Genomic DNA, 22,643 nt, shown 5'->3' with positions numbered 1-22,643 from the left:
TGGATACAATGTATCAAAACACTAAACTGTCGCTAATGTCATGATGGCTTTCTGCAGAGAAAATGAGCTCTGGAAAAGCACTACAGTCAGTGTCTCCTCACAACAATCAACCGCCGCCGACACCAAGCCTGGCGAAAAGAAAGAAGATTCAAGAGAAGTAAGTTATGAAAGTAGGAATGATTGTTAAATTAATGCATGTTAAACCTACAGTTGTTTTTATACAGTATTACAATATTGGCTTGTCGCCTTCCTTCCCGCCTGAGATCCCCTCAGTGGAGGTGTCATAATACCCATAAAACCTAGCGGTCAAGCAGGGAAATGGTTCCAATCGTTTTTCCCCATAAGAGATTTGAGAAACACTTAAAATACCGGCTGTGTTTTGTGTAGGTTGACATTTTGATAACCACGCAAGTCTGTCGCGGACTCATGTGATTTGAAAATGTTATTTAGCGTCAAAGTAGACATCGTGCAAGACTACAAATCCCTGTAAGCTCTTGGACATTTATCTCCAGCTGGAACCTTTGCAAACAGGTACATTTAAAGAAAATTAGCCAATTTTTTTAATTACTACATTTAGTCAACATTAATGGTTAATCCAGCGATTCTTACCTTTGCCTCGATTCGGCAGTCTAGTCCAGAACATGGCATTTGTAGTTCTTTATGATAGCCACATTAGCAGCTAACTAGCATTTCATTTGTTGGAAGCAAATATATTGATAAGTCACCTTGTCCCGAGAGACTTGTTATCAAAACGTCAAGTCAGGGTAAGCCTACATGAAACACAGCCCTTATTGTAAGCGTTTCTAAAATCTCCTACGAGGAGAAATTAATGGTGGACAACCCATTTGGAACCATTTCCCTGTTTGACCGCGAGGTATTATGACTCATACTGAGCATCTCCTCCATTATATACAGATTTGCCTCTCCTCAACTCAATTTAGAGAGGAAGAGAGGCCCCACTCAGTAGAAAATCTCTTCCTCCAGCAGGTGGTGTTTTTTTTTCCCCACCCACCAAGCAAGGAGTTTGTATGGAGTGTTGAATTTGTTCAACCAAAAAATAAATCCAACAATCCAAAGAAAGAATAGGCGGGAACTAGATAGTCCGCCGTGCCGCTTTGTGGACAACAACTCCCGTTTAGAGCGGTGAGATGTGTATCTTGCCAGTATATTCATTATCTTTGATTCAATTCACCCACTGAGGTATAAGCTCTCACCTTTTCAAATAGTTCCAGTTACCATGTGAGAGGTGACCTATAACCCACGGGAGAGTGCCCCTCGTCAGGGTCATGGCTAGAAGGGATTCAGCTTTACTCAAACTAATATAAAAAATATCTTTCTTTTTTTTGTGCATTTTAGCTAACCGTAACCCTTTTCTTAACCTAATTATCCAAACCTGCTACTTTAATGATCCTACCCTGCTGTGTAAGTTCTCTTAACTTGCTACGAAAAAGTCAAATCTGATGTTAATTTGACAAAAGCTGAATCCCTTCTAGCTAGTCAGAGGGTGGTTTTTAATCTTCATATTTTCAAACAGTCCATTTCAGCAGCATACCACTGCTGGCTTGCTTCTGAAGCTAAGCAGGGTTGGTCCTGGTCAGTTCCTGGATGGGAGACCAGATGCTGCTGTTCAAGTGGTGTTGAAGGGCCAGTAGGGGGTGCTCTTTCCTCTGGTCTAAAAAAAAAATATCCCAATGCCCCAGGGCAGTGATTGGGGACACTGCCCTGTGTAGGGTGCCGTCTTTCGGATGGGACGTTAAACGGGTGTCCTGACTCTTTGAGGTCATTAAAGATCCCATGGCACTTGTCGTAAGAGTAGGGGTGTTAACCCCAGTGTCCTGACTAAATTCCCAATCTGGCCCTCAAACCATCACGGTCACCTAATAATCCCCAGTTTACAATTGGCTAATTCATCCCCCTCCTCTCCCCTGTAACTATTCCCAGGTCGTTGCTGCAAATGAGAACGTGTTCTCAGTCAACTTACCTGGTAAAATAACGGAATAATAAAAATACATGTTTTCCAGCGGGGAAAAATATTTGGGTGAGTTTTTTTTCTCTCGCCTGAATAGCCTCGTTTCACTTCCTAAAATGAAACCATGTAATGTTTAGCAAAATAACAACACAATGTCAAATAATTAAAATCCAATCACATTAACCGTTACTCTCTGGTGGGAATTCCACTAACCTTCTGTATGTAGCCAAACGAAGCTGCTGCTCATTCCATTGGCTCGAAAAATGGATAAATGTTTTTTTTTAAAGTAAGACCAGTTTCCACTTGCCTCTTCCGTTTTATTTTCAGTAATGCTGCAATTAGTTGGTTGTAATTGTGGGCAGAGCAGACTTTTTCCATGTGTTTGCTGCATGTGTGACAGCTCCACCAGTCCTATTTATTATATAATTTACAAAGATTATCTTTTTCTTTTTATCAACATTAAAAAAAAACTTTATTGTTATTCAATTATTATATTTGAGTTTAACCATTTTTTTGTGTTATTTGTTCTGTCTTTTCTGGTGGATTAAACTGAAGTTGCAACTAATTTTCTATGGTTTGTTTTAAAAATAACGATATTTTGGGGATTTAGTTTTCAAATAACCAGAAGTGAGGTTGTAATAGGCCATTCTTGAACATGGGGTGAGACATTCTTAGTAATTTGCTAGAGAACCAGTTTGGATTTGAGTATAACTTTTGTATGACTGTGAGCAGTGTAATGCTTTAATATTTAATCATTTCTGCCCTCCAATGAGAAGGATACCACCACAAAGTGAAGCTGGCACTAAGACTGCTCTCAACCAACTCTGAGGCCATAAGCAAAGAAGAAAATGCTCACCCAGAAGCGGCACTCCTAGTGGTCGGGGACTTTAATGCAGGCTAACTTAAATCAGTTTTACCTCATTTTTACCAGCATGTCACATGTGCAACCAGGGGGAAAAAATCCTAGACCACCTTTACTCCACACACAGAGATGCATATAAAGCTCTCCACCACCCTCAATTTGGCAAGTCTGACCATAATTATATCCTCCTGATTCCTGCTTACAAGCAAAAACTAAAGCTAGAGGTACCAGTGAATCGCTCAACACAGAGGTGGTCAGATGACGCAGATGCTACGCTACAGAACTGTTTTGCTAGCACAGACTGGAATATGTTCAGGGATTCATCCAATGGCATTAAGGAATACACCACCTCAGTCATCGGGTTCATCAATAAGTGCATCGATAACAACGTCCCCACGGTGACTGTACGTACATATCCCAACCAGAAGCCATGGATTACAGGCAACATCCTCATCGAGCTAATGGCTGGAGCTGCCGCTTTCAAGGAGCAGGAGACTAATCCGGACACTTATAAGAAATCCCGCTATGCCCTCAGACGAATCATGAAACGAGCAAAGCGTCAATACAGGATTAAGATTGAATCCTACTACACCGGCTCTGATGCCCGTCGAATGTGGCAGGGCTTAAACTATTACGGACTACAAAGGGAAACCCAGACGCGAGCTGCCCAGTGACGCGAGCTTACCAGACGAGCTAAATGCCTTTTATGCTCGCTTCGAGGCAAGAAACACTTAGGCATGCACGAGAGCATCAGCTGTTCTGGATGACTGTGTGATAACGCTCTTGGTAGCCTATGTGAGCAAAACCTTTAAACAGGTCAACATTCACAAAGCCGCTGGGCCAGACGGATTACTAGGACTTGTACTCAAAGCATGTGCGGACCAACTGTTAAGTGTCTTCACTGACATTTTCCACCTTTCCCTGACTGAGTCTGTAATGCCTTCATGTTTCAAGCAAACCACAATAGTCCCTGTGCCCAAGGAAGCGAAGGTAACCTGCCTAAATAATTACCGGCCCGTGGCACTCACGTCAGTAGCCATGAAGTGCTTTGAAAGGCTGGTCATGGCTCACATCAACAGCATCCTCCCAGACACCCAAGACCCACTCCAATTCGCATACCGCCCCAACAGATCCACAGATGATGCAATCTCAATCGCACTCCACACCGCCCTTTCTCACCTGGACAAAAGGAGCACCTATGCGAGAATGCTGTTCATCGACTACAGCTCAGCGTTCAACACATTAGTGCCCACAAATCTCATCACTAAGCAAATGACTCTGGGACTAAACCCCGACCTTTTCAAAGTCGGCTATGAAAACCAGGCCTGGTTTCCCAGATGTTTCATAATGTTCTATTGTTTCCAGTACTTGTCTCCTATTATCTCCAATGTCTTGTCAGATATTTTATGTTTACATGGACAACACCTTTCTTTAATTAATTATATGCGCTAAAGCATTTTGCTTGAGTTTTTGCATCACAACACTGAAGTGTAAGAGGCCTCCAATTATTATTTTAAATAGACTGGATCCTTAATATTTAACACATGGCTCCTGTTTCAATAATAATGAAATCAGACGTGTGTGTGTGTGTGTATAGGAGTGGTTAAAACGTGCTAATAATGGTCCTCTGAGTATATCCAAAAAGGTTGGGTATACCTCCACTGGTATGCCATCCCGCCCTGGAGTTTTCCTGGACTTAAAGACTTTAATTGCATCAAGAAGTACCTCCTCTGTAATTTGGCATTCACTCATTGGCTGATTGCTTGATATATTCTCTTGCTCCACTTTCACTCTCTCTTTCTTGCTCTTCTCTCTCTCTCTCTCCTTGTGTGGCGACGTAGGTATGCAATAAGGAGTCCAACAGACAGTGTGATGTCCCCATGTACAAGACAGCTCATGAAGAAAGCTATCAAGGACATGTAAGTATAATTAAAATGTCTCTTGTCAGACAAATGTTATTGGTTTTGTTTTTGTCATTTGGAGTATGTGGATTTGACTAAATGAAGTTTACCCCCGTTCTGTATCTGGAGTAGGCTGTGTCGTCTCAATGCCGTTTTTAAAATGTGTTTATTCTTGATTCCAGACCGTCATCTCCCAGACGGGAAGCGAAAGAGAACACTGCAAATAAATGAATGACCTTTTTATGTACAGTGATGTGTTTGCGGTATTCCTCTCTCTGCTCAGATGGTCAGATAAATCAATCATTGACACTTTCCTGACATTATACCGTCTTTTTAAGATGTTCCTACTAACCAAGCTGCTCACACTTTATTGATCCATTATGCAATATGGTGTATATGGGGGTTGGGGTTATATTCTTCATTTATATGGGGGGAGGGGGTTATATTCTTCATCAATATGGGGGGAGGGGGTTATATTCTTCATCAATATGGTGTATATGGGGGGGGGGGGGGGGGGTTATATTCTTCATTTATATGGGGGGAGGGGGTTATATTCTTCATCAATATGGTGTATATGGGGGAGGGGGTTATATTCTTCACTAATGGTGTATATGGGGGTTGGGGTTATATTCTTCAATATGGTGTATATGTGGGGGGGGGGGGGATAATCTAAATCGCACTGTTCGGGTTTATTGTTATTCTTGTGAATGTATAATGCTATTTGCACTTTAGAGGACATATGCTGTTCATTGTACACTGCTTTAAGTGGTGGGGGTGTTATCTCAAACAAGTGTTCTGTATGTGTGCCCTTTGCACAGGTAGATTTCCATGGTTTGTGAAAATAAAACAAAAATTAGACTACTTTATATTCTGTTTGTACATTGGCTTTATGTTGCTCAGTTTTCAATATGTAACTAGCAAAAAAAGGACTAAGCTCACTGCTTTCAATAAACATATTTGATATGGAAGAGATCACCTGTGTCACTGAGTCATCAGGCACGTATGAAAATTCCTGTCTTATGTTTCTTTGTTTCCATTGAAAGTGATATTCCAGAGGTTTGTTGTGAAGGTAACTAGTGTTGGATAAGGCTGTAGTGAAGCTCTTTGTTTGATTTGATATGTCCGAGAGATCATTTCAATACCAATTTGACCAGAAGTCCCACCAGCGCGTTGCGACTCACGCGCCACCCTGAAGAAGGCGGGTGAGCCGCTCGTCGTTGGTGCGCTTACATTTTTTTTGTTGCTATGCGATAACTGCTAAAATAAAGGCTTTAACTTTTACACAACAGTGCCTTGGATATTTTGAATTATGATCGTTATCTAGTTAAGATTAGGGTAGACATTCAGAAAATGACCCCATAAGTCTCTAGTAGAAACAGAAATAAGTCAAGTTTGAACAAAACAAGCGTACTTCTTTCTGAAACGAAGATTCAAGGAAATCACTTAGTCTTCGCTCACTGTGTGTATGTACAGCATGGGGGATTTCCACATCGTGTTCTGGGAGACTTCCAAGAATTATGATATTTTGATGTGAAAATAAGCAGATTAGTCTGAAATGCATAACTAAAATAGCACTGCCGTATGGCTCAGAGGAGAAATAGATTCCTCATGATTTTTGTGTGATAAATTATTCTCACTCGGGAGGGTCTTGCAGTGATAATGATCCCGGTAAACCAACTAACCACAATAATGATAGGCAATCATAATACAGTCACAACAATATTATGTTTTTAGGAGTTATACTGACTTCTGGGCTTCTTACCTTTCGTCTTTCAAACTGTCTTATTTTATGTTTTTTATAAAAATGTCCTAGTTTCTGTATTCTTTACTCTAACATATATTATGATTGATGATCCATTGGGAAAATAGACTGAGCTTCTCTGTTCAGCTCCAGCACTTTCGATTGTTGCTGTCCAGTTGATCATATGATCCCAGAGCATGACGCAGAAAGCGACGCCATTAGGATGGGGGTTGAGAGGGGAGAGCAGAGCGAACCAGCCAGCTGAGGGTGGGGGAAATCAGTTTGGTCTACAAAGAGCTGGGCGAGTGAAAATTGGTTCCTATTCTAATTCGCCAGGAGGATTCGTGTCCTCGACTTATTGATTTCGATTTGACACGTCTCATGTGATTAGAGGGACATACATTCGACTGGGCTACTTATATTCCTAATCATATTTATTTCACCATGGCGGCTGGCGGCGGAGCGGGTAACAAAACCTACTCTTTCAAGGTGGTTTTGTTGGGAGAGGGTTGTGTCGGCAAGACCTCGCTCGTGTTGCGGTATTGTGAAAATAAATTCAACGACAAACACATCACCACACTTCAGGTACGTTGATTACGTGGCTAACTGGATGTGTGATTCAATCTTGTCCGGACGACAAAGAGTTAAATGTGCTGTATGTAGAAAACAGAAAAAGGTGAGCTAGCTAACGTTAGCCTAGCTGCTAGTGATAGCCTGTCACTAACTCACAGCAACTGCCATTCATCTGTGTCGCAGCTAGCTAGCTAGTTTAAGGCAGTCCACCCACAACAAGTCACTGCAACCTGTTCAACATGGTTATGTAGGGTGTTTACCAAGATGGCTAGCTAGCAATTCTGATAACGCCAACTAAATTGACAAACGCCTTCTAGCTACTGTAGCTAGCTAGTTTTCCTAGTAGCCAACTGTCACAGCTGTAAAAAAAATAATAATAAGCGAGCTAAAAGCTTTATCTCAACTATACATTGGTGCTATTCAACATGAAACAAGTGTTCTTCAACGTGAATGTGGTAGAGGTGAATTTGCCCCAATGAACAGGAAGTAGCCCACTCAGAGTTACCAAATCATCAACAACAACCAGCCAGGTTTAACTTCCTGTCCAGTGGTCAGAAAGCTTCACTAGTTGCCCCAAACGTGGCCCTGCAGGACAGTTGACTGAACTGAACAAGGATTCAACTACTATGACATAGCATTTATGCAGAGTAGAGCAAGGTCACGTTTACTCCACACCTAAAATCGCATTGAGATGGACAACACAGTCTAGATCTGTCAGTATGCTCAGGGCTTCTCATAGCAGTAGGTTGCACAATGTGTGGTTTTGCAATGCCGGACGTGATAAGGTTTCTAGGTGTTTGTAGCAGGCCTTTACAGTGCTGTTGCTAAACTTATCCTCTTCTATGAATCAATACGATTATGCCTCCACATAATCACACATTACTAGGGTATCAAATTCAATCCTATACGATCACAGTTTCTGTCAAGCAGTCTAACTAGTGTACTAAGCTATTTGTTTGTACTTTGCATTACTGCAAACAGTTAAACCTGTTGCTGACTCTCTGGAAACTGTAGTAACTGTAGCGAAGTTGGCTTACCGATAGGTTAGTTATGAACTTAGAATGGCCTGTGTTTATTGCTCTCCTGAAAGAGGCAGCATAACTCCTTGTCATTTCCTACCAGGACATCACATCACAAGAGGGTGTTTATTACTCAAGGCAATGATGAGAGGAGCTGAATGGGAAAGTGGTTTCACTGCTGAACTGCCAGTGGGCCTCGAGTCTTAGAGACTAGAGAAGTGGTCTTCTCGGATCCTGAAAATGAGCTCCAAAACTGAATTGGATCTGTGAAATTCCCATCTGAGAAAGACAGGACCCAGTCATTTGTTTTTCTACTTCTTCAAAATCAATTTTGGATCTTAGATGGACCAGGGTCTGTATCAGATCGAAAAGATTAAAAATGCTGTTTTATTTACACAAAAGCAAGCAAAATATACTGAAAAATATAAAATGCAACAATTTCAAAGATTTGAACGAGTTAAAGTTAATATAAGTAATTGATGAGGTTGTTATCTATGGATTTCACATGACTGGGAATGAAATAATGCAACATGTTTGGTGGACGTTCCTGCATGCCAGCACAACCTCAACTTGAGACATCTGTGGCATTGTTGTGTGACATAACTACATATATTTTAGTGGCCTTTTATTGTCCACAGCACAAGGTGAACTTGTGTAATGGTCATGTTTCATCAGCTTCTTGATATGCCACACCTGTTAGGTGGATGGGTTATTTTGGCAAAGAAGAAATGCTCACTATCAGGGATGGAAACAAATTTGAGGATCTTTTTGTGTGTGTGGACATTTTCAGGGATCTTTTATTTCAACACTTTATATATTTTAGTTGTGTAGTTTTGACGTGTCTGGCAGTGAATGTTAATGTTGCACATGTGTTTTTTTAGATGTATTTAAAATAATTGATTTGTTGTTTTAGTATTTTCATAAGTGACATCCAGAATTTTAAAATGTTGACGAGAAGGGATAGGGTGTGTGGCTGAGATGCATCGGCGTGTCTCTCTACAGAATTTGTGCACATTCATTATTTAATTGTTTGCGTTTACGCTTTTTAATGTTTATTTGTTTTAATATATCTTGCTTGAGCACGGATGAAGTACCTGGCCTGTGTGTAGATGTAGGTCTAAAAGTTTCCATTTGAAACTTTGAAACTACACGCTCAGGCAGAAAACAGTTGTGAAACTGCTTGTGTGTGAACTAACTACAATTTCCACCGTTCCACAAGTTTCCATTTGGTCATGTCTGATAGTATTTCTCATTAACTCACCATCACTTGAGCTGCGCAGCTTCGGAGTATTTTTTTTGCGTCACATTACGTCAACGCATCCATTGCAAATAGTTCTTTACTGTATTCAAAACATCTTTTCAATACTCCTTGATAGGCCTAACCATCGTGCCTCGGTGTGAATTAGCATCATATTTCTGAAACCCCTATCTCCACTGGAAACTGGTCATAAGATAGGCTATCTTAACACTTGTCTGTCCTGAGAGCCTCATTGGCATGGGAGACGGTGAGGGCCCAGTTGAAACAAGTTCCCTGTAGGGAGAGCTGCTCAAGCCAGACAGAGACGGGCGGAGGATAGAGATTCACATATTGAAAGAACCTGAACCAACTGCCATGCGCAGCAAAAGTGATTTTAATCTGGATATTTTCTTCAAATATAATTTCAGATTTAGTCGGCATTTCACATATTTTCACACAGATCCGAGTTCCGTCTCGGGGTAATAGGTTTCGGGTATATTTGTGAAGCCCTCTAGAGTTTGCTCTCTACTGCACTGCCAGTGAGCCTTGAGTCTTAAAGCTCAGACACTCCGGTAGGATTGTCAAATGTTTCCTGGAGACAGTACTTGGCAGCTCTGACTGTCGACACTCAATCTCTTTTGTGTTCACACAGCAAAGACCTTGGAAGTCGTCAGCCACTCAGCCTTGTTACAATACTCCAAACCAGAAGGTGGCAGTAGCGTTGTTTGGCATTGCATATCTGTGCGTATTGCTTGTGGTCTAGATTCCAAGTTGTCTGCGCTGATGTTGCCATTTTTTTGTAGAAAGCCCTTGTTTATACTAACCAGATGGCCACAGCTAGATAACTACCTAGCAAGATGACAATTAAACATTTTAATTCACTCTCCATACATACTCCATAGCATATTCGCTAGCTGGCACAACATTGCTAGCATGCTATGGACACTGCACTAACTCGGCAGCTGTTTCCTGGAAACTAGCTAGTCCATTGTGATTTAATTATGTCAACTAGCTACAGTGGTGAGCTGGCTTGGAGGAAGTATTTAGTGTTGTGTGCACTTAGGCTGTGTGATGGTAGCTAGTTATGTAGCATATTTTATTTATTTCACCTTTATTTAACCAGGTAGGCAAGTTGAGAACACATTCTCATTTACTATTGTGACCTGGCCAAGATAAAGCAAAGCAGTTCGACATACAACAACAGAGTTACACATGAAGTAAAACAAACACACTGTCAATAATACAGTATAAACAAGTCTATATACAATGTGAGCAAATGAGGTGAGATAAGGGAGGTAAAGGCAAAAAAAGGCCATGGTGGCAAAGTAAATACAATATAGCAAGTAAAACACTGGAATGGTAGATTTGCAGTGGAAGAATGTGCTAAATAGAGAGAAATAATGGGGTGCAAAGGGGCTAAATAAATAAATACAGTAGGGGGAGAGGTAGTTGTTCGGGCTAAATTATAGATGGGCTATGTACAGGTGCAGTCATCTGTGAGCTTCTCTGACAGCTGGTGCTTGAAGTGTGATATGAAGTGTGATTGGCTCATCTGTGGATGTACGGAGAAAATGGCCTCTTTAAGTTCACTTTTACATGCTCTCTGATTGGCTCAAAGTCAACTTGTTGGCCACTGACGAGCATTGCGATAGGTTGGTCGGCACGCCGTAGGTACTGATTTTGTTTCCAGCAGGAGAAGGAACAGCCTCCCACTGTGATAAGTACCTATCGGCAGTTCCCGTGTATCTAACAGTTGTTTCAAGGCCTATTGCAATAGGCTTAGTTGTCAGGTGACCATTTTCTCCTGTCAGTAGTACTGGTATTGTTTTGTTTACAGTAGTAGGCCTACTTTCGTCGTAGTGCCAGCTCATACACTGGGTAGTCGTGAGTGAATACTTACTAGGGCCTACGTTGACAGCAGTAGGGTAGGCTACAGTCGGTCTCCTCATGACGATGGTGCTCTTAATCTCACGCCCACTAAGCAAGGTAATTGTGGTTAAAAGGGCAGCTGTGATGCCAACAGGCTGGTGTCACACCCGTATTACTAATGCCAATATAATCTCTCCGGGAGCTTGCCCTTGCTTGTGGACTCTCTCACAGGTGACTGGTAGCGTCAGTGCAAAGGGAATATTGGGATTTCTTTGCTGTCAATCCTTTGGGGTCAAAGTAAAAATGTGTTAAACCTGTCATGAATGGCCAACTTGAAACTGCTATTTCCCAGCAAACATTGTTTTGAATATTTGGACCCCCCCCCCCTTTGAAACTACACGCTCAGGCAGAAAACAGTTGTGAAACTGCTTGTGTGTGAACTAACTACAATTTCCACCGTGGTCCTACTTTATTTCCTGTTCAACGTGTGGTCATTGCACAGTTTCCTGAGATACAATAGGCAGCAAGAGACTGTTATTCATTTATTAGACATTTTGCAGGATTAAAATCTTTTCCGATGCATATTTTCATTTTCAGGAGTCCATATTCCTCATTTACAGGGGCACAGTCACAGGGCAGAGGAGGGGGGGGTTAGTCTCGTGGTTAGAGCGTTGGACTTGTAACCGAAAGGTTGGAAGATCGAATCCCCAAGATGACATGGTAAAAAAATCTGTTGTTCTGCCCCTGAACAAGGCAGTTCACCCACTGTTCCTAGGCTGTCATTGAAAATAAGTATTTGTTCTTAATTAACTGACTTGCCTAGTTAAATAAAGGTAAAGATAAGTTTATTAGGTAATGGTTTGTTTGAGAAATACAATGTGTGATCAGTGTAAAACAAAGTTCAATGGATAGATGGTGATGGCCTATAATGACCGGTGTTGTGGATAACGAGTTACACCTTATGTAATCAGATTACGTTAATCACTAATGGAGTAAAGTAACACCTTATGTAATCAGATTACTTTTATCACTAATGGAGTAAAGTAACACCTTATGTAATCGGATTACTTTTATCACTAACGGAGTAAAGTAACATGTTAGTTTTTCAATTAGAGGTAGTTTTTATTACAGTTACTTTGTCAAACAACGCCTTACATTACTTTCAAAATCATATCTCTACCGGGCGTGTGTTACCATGATCCGATCTCCACTTGTTTCCTCATTTAGTTCTCAAGCAGGTGGAGAAAGGCTGTTTTGAAGAAATGTCATGACAGCTGCTGTCCATAGAAATGAGCACTTCTGATCTTTGCTGTTGATCGCTTGTGATGGCAAAGCCTATAGTGGGCTTTCCTGTCTGGTGGCAAGTGTGCCCTCTATACGTCTCTATGGGTCCATGTTGGCAAGTGTGCCCTCTATACGTCTCTATGGGTCCGTGTTGGCAAGTGTGCCCTCTTTACGTCTCTATGGGTCCGTGTTGGCAAGTGTGCCCTCTTTACGTCTCTATGGGTCCGTGTTGGCAAGTGTGCCCTCTATACGTCTCTATGGGTCCGTGTTGGCAAGTGTGCCCTCTATACGTCTCTATGGGTCCGTGTTGGCCAGTGTGCCCTCTATACGTCTCTATGGGTCCGTGTTGGCAAGTGTGCCCTCTATACGTCTCTATGGGTCCGTGTTGGCAAGTGTGCCCTCTATACGTCTCTATGGGTCCGTGTTGGCAAGTGTGCCCTCTATACGTCTCTATGGGTCCGTGTTGGCAAGTGTGCCCTCTATACGTCTCTATGGGTCCGTGTTGGCAAGTGTGCCCTCTATACGTCTCTATGGGTCCGTGTTGGCAAGTGTGCCCTCTATACGTCTCTATGGGTCCGTGCGGTTCATAATCATAACTGACAGCTGGACGGAGAGATTTTAAAGATAGGAAATCTGTACAGATGTTTGGCTTGGTTTACGGTGCCTTGAGAAAGTATTCAGACCCCTTGACGGAAAACATCACATTTCCATATGTATTCAAACCCTTTACTCAGTACTTTGTTGAAGCACCGTTGGCAGCGATTACAGCCTCGAGTCTTCTTGGGTATGACGCTACAAGCTTGTCACACCTATATTTGGGGAGTTTCTCCCATTCTTCTCTGCAGATCCTCTCGAGCTCTGTCAGGTTGGATGGGGAGCGGGTTCAAGTTTGATCGGGTTCAAGTCCGGCCTCTGGCTGGGCCATTTCATGGGCATTCAGACTTGTCCCAAAGCCACTCCTGTGTGGTCTTGGCTGTGTGCTTAGGGTCATTCTCTTGTTAGAAGGTGAACCTTTGCCCCAGTCTGAGATCCTGAGCGCCCTGGAGCAGGTTTTCATCAAGGATCTCTCTGTACTTTGCTCCGTTCATCTTTCCCTCAATCCTGACTAGTCTCCCAGTCCCTGCCAATGAAAAACATCCCCACAGCATGATGCTGCCACCACCATGCTACACCGTAGGGATGGTGCTAGGTTTCCTCCAGATGTGACGCTTGGCATTCAGAGTTCAATCTTGGTTTCATCAGACCAGAAAATCTTGTTTCTCATGGTCTGAGAGTCCTTTAGGTACCTTTTGGCAAACTCCAAGCGGGCTGTCATGTGCCTTTTACTGAGGAGTGGCTTCCGTCTGACCACTCTACCATAAAGGCCTGATTGGTGGAGTGCTGTAGAGATGGTTGTCCTTCTGGAAGGTTCTCCCATCTCCACAGAGGAACTCTAAAGCTCTGTAGAGTGACCATTGGGTTATTGGTCACCTCCCTGACCAAAGCCCTGTTCCCCCGATAGCTCAGTTGGCCGGGCCACCAGATCTAGGAAGAGCCTTGGTGGTTCCAAACTTCTACAATTTTAAGAATGATGGAGGCCACTGTGTTCTTGGGGACCTTCAATGCAGCAGACATTTTTGGTACCCTTCCCCACATCTGTGCCTCAAAACAATCCTGTCTCGGAGCTCTATCGACAATTCCGTTGACCTCATGGCCTGGTCAACTGTGGGAACTTTTTATAGACAGTTGTGTACCTTTCCAAATCATGTCCAATCAATTGACTTAACCACAGTTGGGACTCCTAAATTGTAGAACCATCTCAAGAATGATAAATAGAAACAGGATGCACCTGTGCTCAATTTTGAGTCTCATAGCAAAGGGTCTGAATACTTTTATGTAAATTAGTCACACATTTGCAAAAAAAAGTATCCCAAACCCTTTTTTCGCTTTGTCATTATGGGGGTATTTTTTTGTAGATTACTGAGGATATCTTTTTTTGAATCCATATTAGAATAAAGCTGTAACGTAACTACATTTGGGAAAAGGTTGATGGGTCTGAATACTGTCCAAAGGCTCTGTACGTGGCTAATTCAGCAGGCCTTGTGATGGGGCAGAACGTGTAGACTAGAACAGAAAGCAGCAGCACAGATCAGAGGAGGATCTAGTGATCAAACCTGGGTTAGTAAGTCGCCTGTCTTTGGTCGAGCGAGAGCGGTTCTCCTTGCTCCCTCCCACAATCAAAGGTGAGGTTTCTTTTCTTCGCGACAGCAACAGTAATATAACACATTACTTTCCACACAAAGTAATATTTTAAAGTAATACATTTAGTTAAATGTAACAGGTTAATATTGCTTTTTCAAGTAACTTATCCCAACACTGATTATGACTGTCATAAACTGTTGCTTACAATCTATTTACCTAGTTTAGTAGGCCACTTCAGTGTCCAAATACTATGGTAGCCTGAACAGGCCCAGTAAACACACAGGTCTAGTGTTTCATCTTTTATTAATGATCACCTGTCCCCATGCTGACGTACCCTAGGCTAGAGTAAATGTCAACATCCAATGATGCCGTGGAAACATCAGCCTGAAATGACAACACAAGAAGATTAGCCTGTACAGCCCCGAGCAGATGTTATGCCATGTTTGCTCTTCCCTCTGAAATGAGCCATGAAATGAGCCACTCAGAGACCACTACAGGCTACTACAGACTAGACTATGAGTGAACTTTGGCACAAGCCCATAATTCTAATGTCATGTAAGCTCGTTGTAGTGTAGTAGCCTTGCCAACCTCGAGCTGTGCTGAACCCTGTCTTCAGGCCACCCTAGACCTCTCAGACCCTTTCCACACTACTGAGCCATGCTGTTCTGAACCCTGTCTTCAGGCCACCCTAGACCTCTCAGACCCTTTTCACACTACTGAGCCATGCTGTTCTTGTCTTCAGGCCACCCTAGACCTCTGACCCTTTTCACACTACTGAGCCAAGCTGTTCTGAACCCTGTCTTCAGGCCACCCTAGACCTCTGACCCTTTCCACACTACTGAGCCATGCTGTTCTGAACCCTGTCTTCAGGCCACCCTAGACCTCTGACCCTTTCCACACTACTGAGCCATGCTGTTCTGAACCCTGTCTTCAGGCCACCCTAGACCTCTGACCCTTTCCACACTACTGAGCCATGCTGTTCTTGTCTTCAGGCCACCCTAGACCTCTGACCCTTTTCACACTACTGAGCCATGCTGTTCTTGTCTTCAGGCCACCCTAGACCTCTGACCCTTTTCACACTACTGAGCCAAGCTGTTCTGAACCCTGTCTTCAGGCCACCCTAGGCCTCTCAGACCCTTTTCACACTACTGAGCCAAGCTGTTCTGAACCCTGTCTTCAGGCCACCCTAGACCTCTCAGACCCTTTTCACACTACTGAGCCAAGCTGTTCTGAACCCTGTCTTCAGGCCACCCTAGACCTCTGACCCTTTCCACACTACTGAGCCATGCTGTTCTGAACCCTGTCTTCAGGCCACCCTAGACCTCTGACCCTTTCCACACTACTGAGCCATGCTGTTCTGTCTTCAGGCCACCCTAGACCTCTGACCCTTTTCACACTACTGAGCCATGCTGTTCTTGTCTTCAGGCCACCCTAGACCTCTGACCCTTTTCACACTACTGAGCCAAGCTGTTCTGAACCCTGTCTTCAGGCCACCCTAGGCCTCTCAGACCCTTTCACACTACTGAGCCATGCTGTTCTTGTCTTCAGGCCACCCTAGACCTCTGACCCTTTTCACACTACTGAGCCAAGCTGTTCTGAACCCTGTCTTCAGGCCACCCTAGACCTCTGACCCTTTCCACACTACTGAGCCATGCTGTTCTTGTCTTCAGGCCACCCTAGACCTCTGACCCTTTTCACACTACTGAGCCATGCTGTTCTGAACCCTGTCTTCAGGCCACCCTAGACCTCTGACCCTTTCCACACTACTGAGCCATGCTGTTCTGAACCCTGTCTTCAGGCCACCCTAGACCTCTGACCCTTTCCACACTACTGAGCCATGCTGTTCTTGTCTTCAGGCCACCCTGACCCTTTTCACACTACTGAGCATGCTGTTCTGAGCACACTACTGAGCCATGCTGTCTTGTCTTCAGGCCACCCTAGACCTCTGACCCTTTTCACACTACTGAGCCATCCTGAACCCTGTCTTCAGGCCACCCTAGTCTGACCCTTTCACACTACTGAGCCATGCTGTTCTTGTCTTCTGGACCCTTTTCACACTACTGAGCCATGCTGTGTGAAAGGCCAAGACCTCTGACCCTTTCACACTACTGAGCCATGCTGTTCTGAACCCTGTCTTCAGGCCACCCTAGACCTCTACAGACCCTTTCATGTTCATTCCACTACTTAGCCATTTTGCTGTTCTGGCTACCCTGTCTTCATGCCACCCTAGACCTCTGACCCTTTCACACTACTGAGCCAAGCTGTTCTGAACCCTGTCTTCAGGCCACCCTTCAATATTTGACCTCTGACCCTTTTCACACTACTGAGCCATGCTGTTCTTGTCTTCAATGTTCACCCTAGACCTCTGACCCTTTTCAAACTACTGAGCCATGCTGTTCTTGTCTTTCCATCCTATCAGACCTTGACCCCTTTCACACTGAGCCATGCTGTTCCGTTCCTCTGCGTGCGCTGTTTAGGGAAACATGTTACAACTGTCTTCAGGCCACCTAGACCTCTGACCCTTTCCACACTACTGAGCCAAGCTGTTCTGAACCCTGTCTTCAGGCCACCCTAGACCTCTGACCCTTTCCGCTACTGAGCCATGCTGTTCTGAACCCTGTCTTCAGGCCACCCTAGACCTCTCAGACCCTTTTAGCTACTGAGCCAAGCTGTTCTGAACCCTTCTTCAGGCCACCCTAGACCTCTGACCCTTTCCACACTACTGGCCAAGCTGTTCTGAACCCTGTCTTCAGGCCACCCTAGACCTCTGACCCTTTCCGCTACTGAGCCAAGCTGTTCTGAACCCTGTCTTCAGCCTGGCCTAGACCTCTGACCCTTTCCAGCCTACTGAGCCATGCTGTTCTGAACCCTGTCTTCAGCCCACCTAGACCTCTCCGACCCTTTTCACACTACTGAGCCATGCTGTTCTTGTCTTCAGGCCACCCTAGACCTCTGACCCTTTTCACACTACTGGCCAAGCTGTTCTGAACCCTTCTTCAGCCACCCTAGACCTCTCCGCTTTTCCCGGCACTACTGCGCCAAGCTGTTCTGAACCCTGGCCTAGACGCGCTCCCTTGTTAGCCTGGCCTACCTCTGACCCTTTCCACACTACTGAGCCAAGCTGTTCTGAACCCCGCTGTCTTCAGGCCACCCTAGACCTCTCAGACCCTTTTCACACAACTGAGCCATGCTGTTCTTGTCTTCAGCCCGGCCTAGACCTCTGACCCTTTTCACACTACTGAGCCATGCTGTTCCCGGCCTAACCCTGTCTTCAGCCACCCTAGACCTCTGACCCTTTTCACCCTGGCCAAGCTGTTCTGAACCCTGTCTTCAGGCCACCCCTAGACCTCTGACCCTTTCCAGAGGTCAGCTGGGTCAGGTTTAGTGTCCTGAACTGACTTGGCCTCCACCATAGTTGCTGGAACTCCACAGTAATGGCTGCTGTGAAGTGTAGATAAAATATAGCCTTTTATTTTATTCTTGCATGTAAACAGTGAGGCCTAATATCACGTGTTTACAATATGGTTAACCTAATCATTTTGCTCTTTGGCTACTCCATTTTTAGAAGAACCAAAGGTTTCAATTTCGATCTCCTAACTCTGAATTGTAGGGTCATTATAGCTCTTCACTGGCTTTGTGCCACTGTTCTAAACTCCTTAACAAACCCATTGTCAGGCCAGCGCCTGGTTTCTAATGTCAGAAAATTTGAAAAGGAAAGTGCTGTTTTCCACAGCACCTCAGAGCCAAGTTGCTTTCCATTTCTAGTGAAAACGCTGCCTTGGCTGTAAACCTGACCCTCCCACAAGTGAGTTTAGGGAAGGAAGGAAGGAGTTGTAAAAGGGTTGTATTCATTAGGACACACAAATGAAAACAAATGTGAGTGTTTCTTATTGGACTCCAGGTAGTAGTCCGTCCCCTTGTTTCCCGTTCTGTTTCTTCCGTTTGTTGCCTAATGAACACAACCCAGCCCTATTGTTTTGGGTAACTGGGTCTTTTAGGTTCACACACTCCTCAGCTGAACAGTAAAGGAGAAATAAGGAGAATAACTTGCAGTTCGTTAGCTGGAGAGGATTCAGGTTTAGTTCATCATGACTGACTCTCGACTCTCATTTAAATACCCGTCCAAACCTTCAGCTCCATTAGGCAATGTTTGGACATAGTCCCATGATGACTAGAAGTGTCCCAAATGGCACCCTATTTGCTATTTAGTGCACTGCTTTAGACCAGGGCCCTATGGTCAAAGGCAGTGCACTATATAGGATGCCATTTGGGCCTAGATCTGTAATCCAGCTTTGTTTCATCCCGGCTAAAATGAATATAAGTTTTAGAATATTAATATTTTAAACCGGCAGAACCAAGGTAATATAATTCAATCATGGTTAGTGAGGTCAGGTTTATAACAGTGTCCTGAACTGACTTGGCTACCACCACAGCCAGTAGACCTCCACATGCTGGTGTTGTGAAGTGTAGATAAAATATAGCCTTTGTTTTCTCTTGCATGTAAACAGTGAGGCCTAGATATCACGTGTTTGTGTGAATAATCAACTGTCCATCTTTCCAGAAGACTACCAAAGGTTTGTGTCCTAACTCTGACTTTGCTGGTGTTGTGTGAATAACATACTGTGTTCCTCTGGTCCAGTAGACTTCACTGCTGGTGTTGTGTGAATAAACATACTGTGTTCCTCTGGTCCAGACTACATGCTGGTTTCTTGTGTGAAAAGGAAAGTGTTCCTGTTTTCCAGTAGACTACCTCAGAGGTGTTGTGTGAATTTGTGTTCCTCTGGTCCAGTAGCTGCCTTGGCTGTAAACCTGACCCTCCCACAAGTAGAGAATAGGAAGGAAGGAAGGAGTACATGCTGGTGTTGTGTGAATAACACACAAATGAAAACAAATGTGAGTGTTTCTTAGACTACATGCTGGTGTTGTCCCCTGAATAACATTCTGTTTCTTCCGTTTGTTGCCTAATGAACACAACCCAGGCCTATTGTTTTGGGTAACTGGGTCATTTAGGTTCACTCTCCTCAGCTGAACAGCTGGTGAATAAATAAGGAGAATAACTTGCTTCGTTAGCTGGAGAGGATTCAGGTTTAGTTCATCATGACTGACTTGTGTCATTTAAATACTGTGTTCCTTCAGCTCCATTAGACTTTTGCTGGTGAACATACTGTGTCCCAAATGGCACCCTATTTGCTATTTAGTGTTGTTTAACCAGGGCCGTATGGTCAAAGGCAGTGCACTGTTGTGTGATAACATGCCATCCTTGGTCCAGAGACTACATGCTGGTGTTGTGTGAATAATCCAGCTTTGTTTCATCACACTCTAAAATGAATATAAGTTTTAGAATATTAATATGCTTTTGTGTGAATAACATACAGAACCAAGGTCCATAATTCAATCATGGTTAGTGAGTTGTGTGAATAACAGTCTGTGTTCCTCTGGTCCAGTAGACTACATGCTGGTGTTGTGTGAATAACATACTGTGTTCCTCTGGTCCAGTAGACTGACTACATGCTGGTGTTGTGTGAATAATAACCGTCTGTGTTCCTCTGCTGGTGTTGTGTGAATAACAGACAGTAGACTACATGCTGGTGTTGTGTGAATAATAGACTGTGTTCCTCTGGTCCAGTAGACTACATGCTGGTGTTGTGTGAATAACATACTGTGTTCCTCTGGTCCAGTAGACTACATGCTGGTGTTGTGTGAATAACATGCTGTTGATCTGTCCAGTAGACTGTGTGTTGTGTGAATAACATACTGTGTTCCTCTGGTCCAGTAGACTGACTTTCAACTGGTGTTGTGTGAATAACATACTGTGTTCATCTGGTCCAGTAGACTACATGCTGGTGTTGTGTGAATAACAGTCTAAAAAGTGTTCCTCTGGTCCAGTTTGACTATTCATGCTGGTGTTTATATAATAACATTATTATTAGTAGTTTTTCCTCTTTCCAGTAGACTACATGCTGGTTTAGAAATAATGTTCCTTTTCAGTAGATAATCATTCACTGTGTTCCTAACTGGTCCAGTAGACTGACATGCTGGTGATTTGTAATAACAGGTGTTTGTTCCTCTGGTCCAGTCAGACTGACTACATGCTGGTGTTGTGTGAATAACTTACTGTGGCGCCCAACATTTTCCCTTGCCCTGGGGGGGAGGCGGCCGTGCCCTGGGGGGGGGCGGCCGTGCCCTGGGGGGGGGGGCGGCCGTGCCCTGGGCTGTCGTGCCCTGGGCTGTCCTAGGAGGAGGTCACAACCACCTGATGTATGGCAGATCAGGTATGGTCAGTGGAAAGGCCTTAGCAGCCTGCCAGAGATTTGTAATGATGTAAGTCTAGGTCAGAGGTCATCATCTCGCCCAGCTCACGTGGGAGGGGTCTGTTTCTGTGCTGCTAATAGCCTAATCTGCATGTTTCACATGCCCCCATGTTAAGCGTTATGGATCAGGATTGGAGGTGGATGCTGTAGGCCTATTTTAGTATATTTTTCCATGCAGGTTGGAGTTAACCTTGTTCCTGGATCTGTTTGTGCTGTCTTGCCAACTCTTATGATTGAAATTAACACAGGGTTGGCCTGGCAAGACAGCACAAACAGATCCAGGATCAGGCTAACCAGGACTAGTAAATCTGAATAGTGGGTTATTTTGGCTGGCAATTAGAGGTTCTGGGCCCTGCTATCTGGGCCCAGTCCCTGGTCCTCTGCTGTACTATTTGGGCCTAGTCCCTGGTCCTCTGCTGTACTGTACTATCTGGGCCCAGCCCCTGGTCCTCTGCTGTGCTGTACTGTCTGGGCCCAACCCCTGGTCCTCTGCTGTACTGTACTATCTGGGCCCAGCCCCAAGCCGAGGGACCTAGCCTAATTATAGTGTAATGTTTATTGGACAACCTGTTGATATGACAATTTAACAGAACCATACCGAGACAAAGTGTTGACGACCAACCATTTACATGGAAAGAAATAGCCTAAATAATGTCAGGTTGATAGGCCCTCATGATGTAATGTTTTAATGTCAGGTTGACAGGCCCTCATGATGAAATGGGAGGTTTTAATGTGAGGTTGACAGGCCCTCATGATGAAATGGGAGGTTTTAATGTCAATGGGAGGTTTGACAGGCCTCATGATGTAATGGGAGGTTTTAATGTCAGGTTGACAGGCTCTCATGATGTAATGGGAGGTTTTAGGTGTCCGTTTACAGACCTTTTACTTGGTGACTTCAAGGTGGTCTGTCAATAATGACCTCTGTAGAGAATGACTGCTAAGTGTGTTTTTATTGATCAGATCTAATAGTAGCGTAAGAGAGAGAGAGGCTGTGCCTTGGTACTGTACAGTGTATAGGTCTAATGGGCTGGGAAATGAAGATCAATCCTCACTGGAAATGAAGCTTTCATGTCCTGCTTTTCCATACGCTTCTATGTCTTCCACTCCGTCGCTTGTTACACGAGGAACAGAGCCATAAGCAATATCCATCTCATGAGGAAGAGATATGGTACGGAAACGGTTCAAGGGGATCGGATTGTTGTAGGAGGTTAAACATCGCTGTGGGAAGCTTGGACGGTGACCTGAGCTGACCTTGGGGATTGGATCAGATTGTTGTAGGAGGTTAAACATCGCTGTGGGAAGCTTGGACGTTGACCTGAGTTGACCTTGGGGATTGGATCAGATTGTTGTAGGAGGTTAAACATCGCTGTGGGAGGCTTGGACGTTGACCTGAGCTGACCTTGGGGATTGGATCAGATTGTTGTAGGAGGTTAAACATCGCTGTGGGAGGCTTGGACGTTGACCTGAGCTGACCTTGGGGATTGGATCAGATTGTTGTAGGAGGTTAAACATCGATGTGGGAGGCTTGGGACGTTGACCTGAGCTGACCTTGGGGATTGGATCAGATTGTTGTAGGAGGTTAAACATCGCTGTGGGAGGCTTGGACGTTGACCTGAGCTGACCTTGGGGATTGGATCAGATTGTTGTAGGAGGTTAAACATCGCTGTGGGAAGCTTGGACGTTGACCTGAGCTGAC

The 22,643-nt window shown here is 44.1% G+C and overlaps 1 protein-coding gene and 1 long non-coding RNA gene across 2 annotated transcripts in view; both read left to right on the top strand.

Moving 5' to 3' along the window:
• Positions 1 to 61: 61 nt before the first annotated feature.
• LOC135532551 (uncharacterized) lies at positions 62 to 5,159 on the top strand. The gene is made up of 3 exons (XR_010454361.1): positions 62 to 157; positions 4,673 to 4,750; positions 4,915 to 5,159. It is a non-coding gene; the product is annotated as an uncharacterized LOC135532551 (long non-coding RNA).
• Positions 5,160 to 6,676: 1,517 nt separating this feature from the next.
• Positions 6,677 to 22,643, top strand: part of rab21 (RAB21, member RAS oncogene family) — a 30,627-nt gene continuing 14,660 nt past the window's right edge. Inside the window, 1 exon segment of the mRNA XM_064960034.1 lies at positions 6,677 to 7,058. Within this exon segment, the coding sequence (XP_064816106.1) occupies positions 6,918 to 7,058 (141 nt within the window). The 5' untranslated portion in view covers positions 6,677 to 6,917.

The sequence above is a fragment of the Oncorhynchus masou genome, unplaced genomic scaffold (assembly GCF_036934945.1).
Source record: "Oncorhynchus masou masou isolate Uvic2021 unplaced genomic scaffold, UVic_Omas_1.1 unplaced_scaffold_1905, whole genome shotgun sequence".
In the NCBI taxonomy this organism is placed as follows: Eukaryota; Metazoa; Chordata; class Actinopteri; order Salmoniformes; family Salmonidae; genus Oncorhynchus; species Oncorhynchus masou.
The sequence above is the reverse complement of the archived record's forward strand: the minus strand, read 5'-3'. Positions and strand labels throughout refer to the sequence as shown.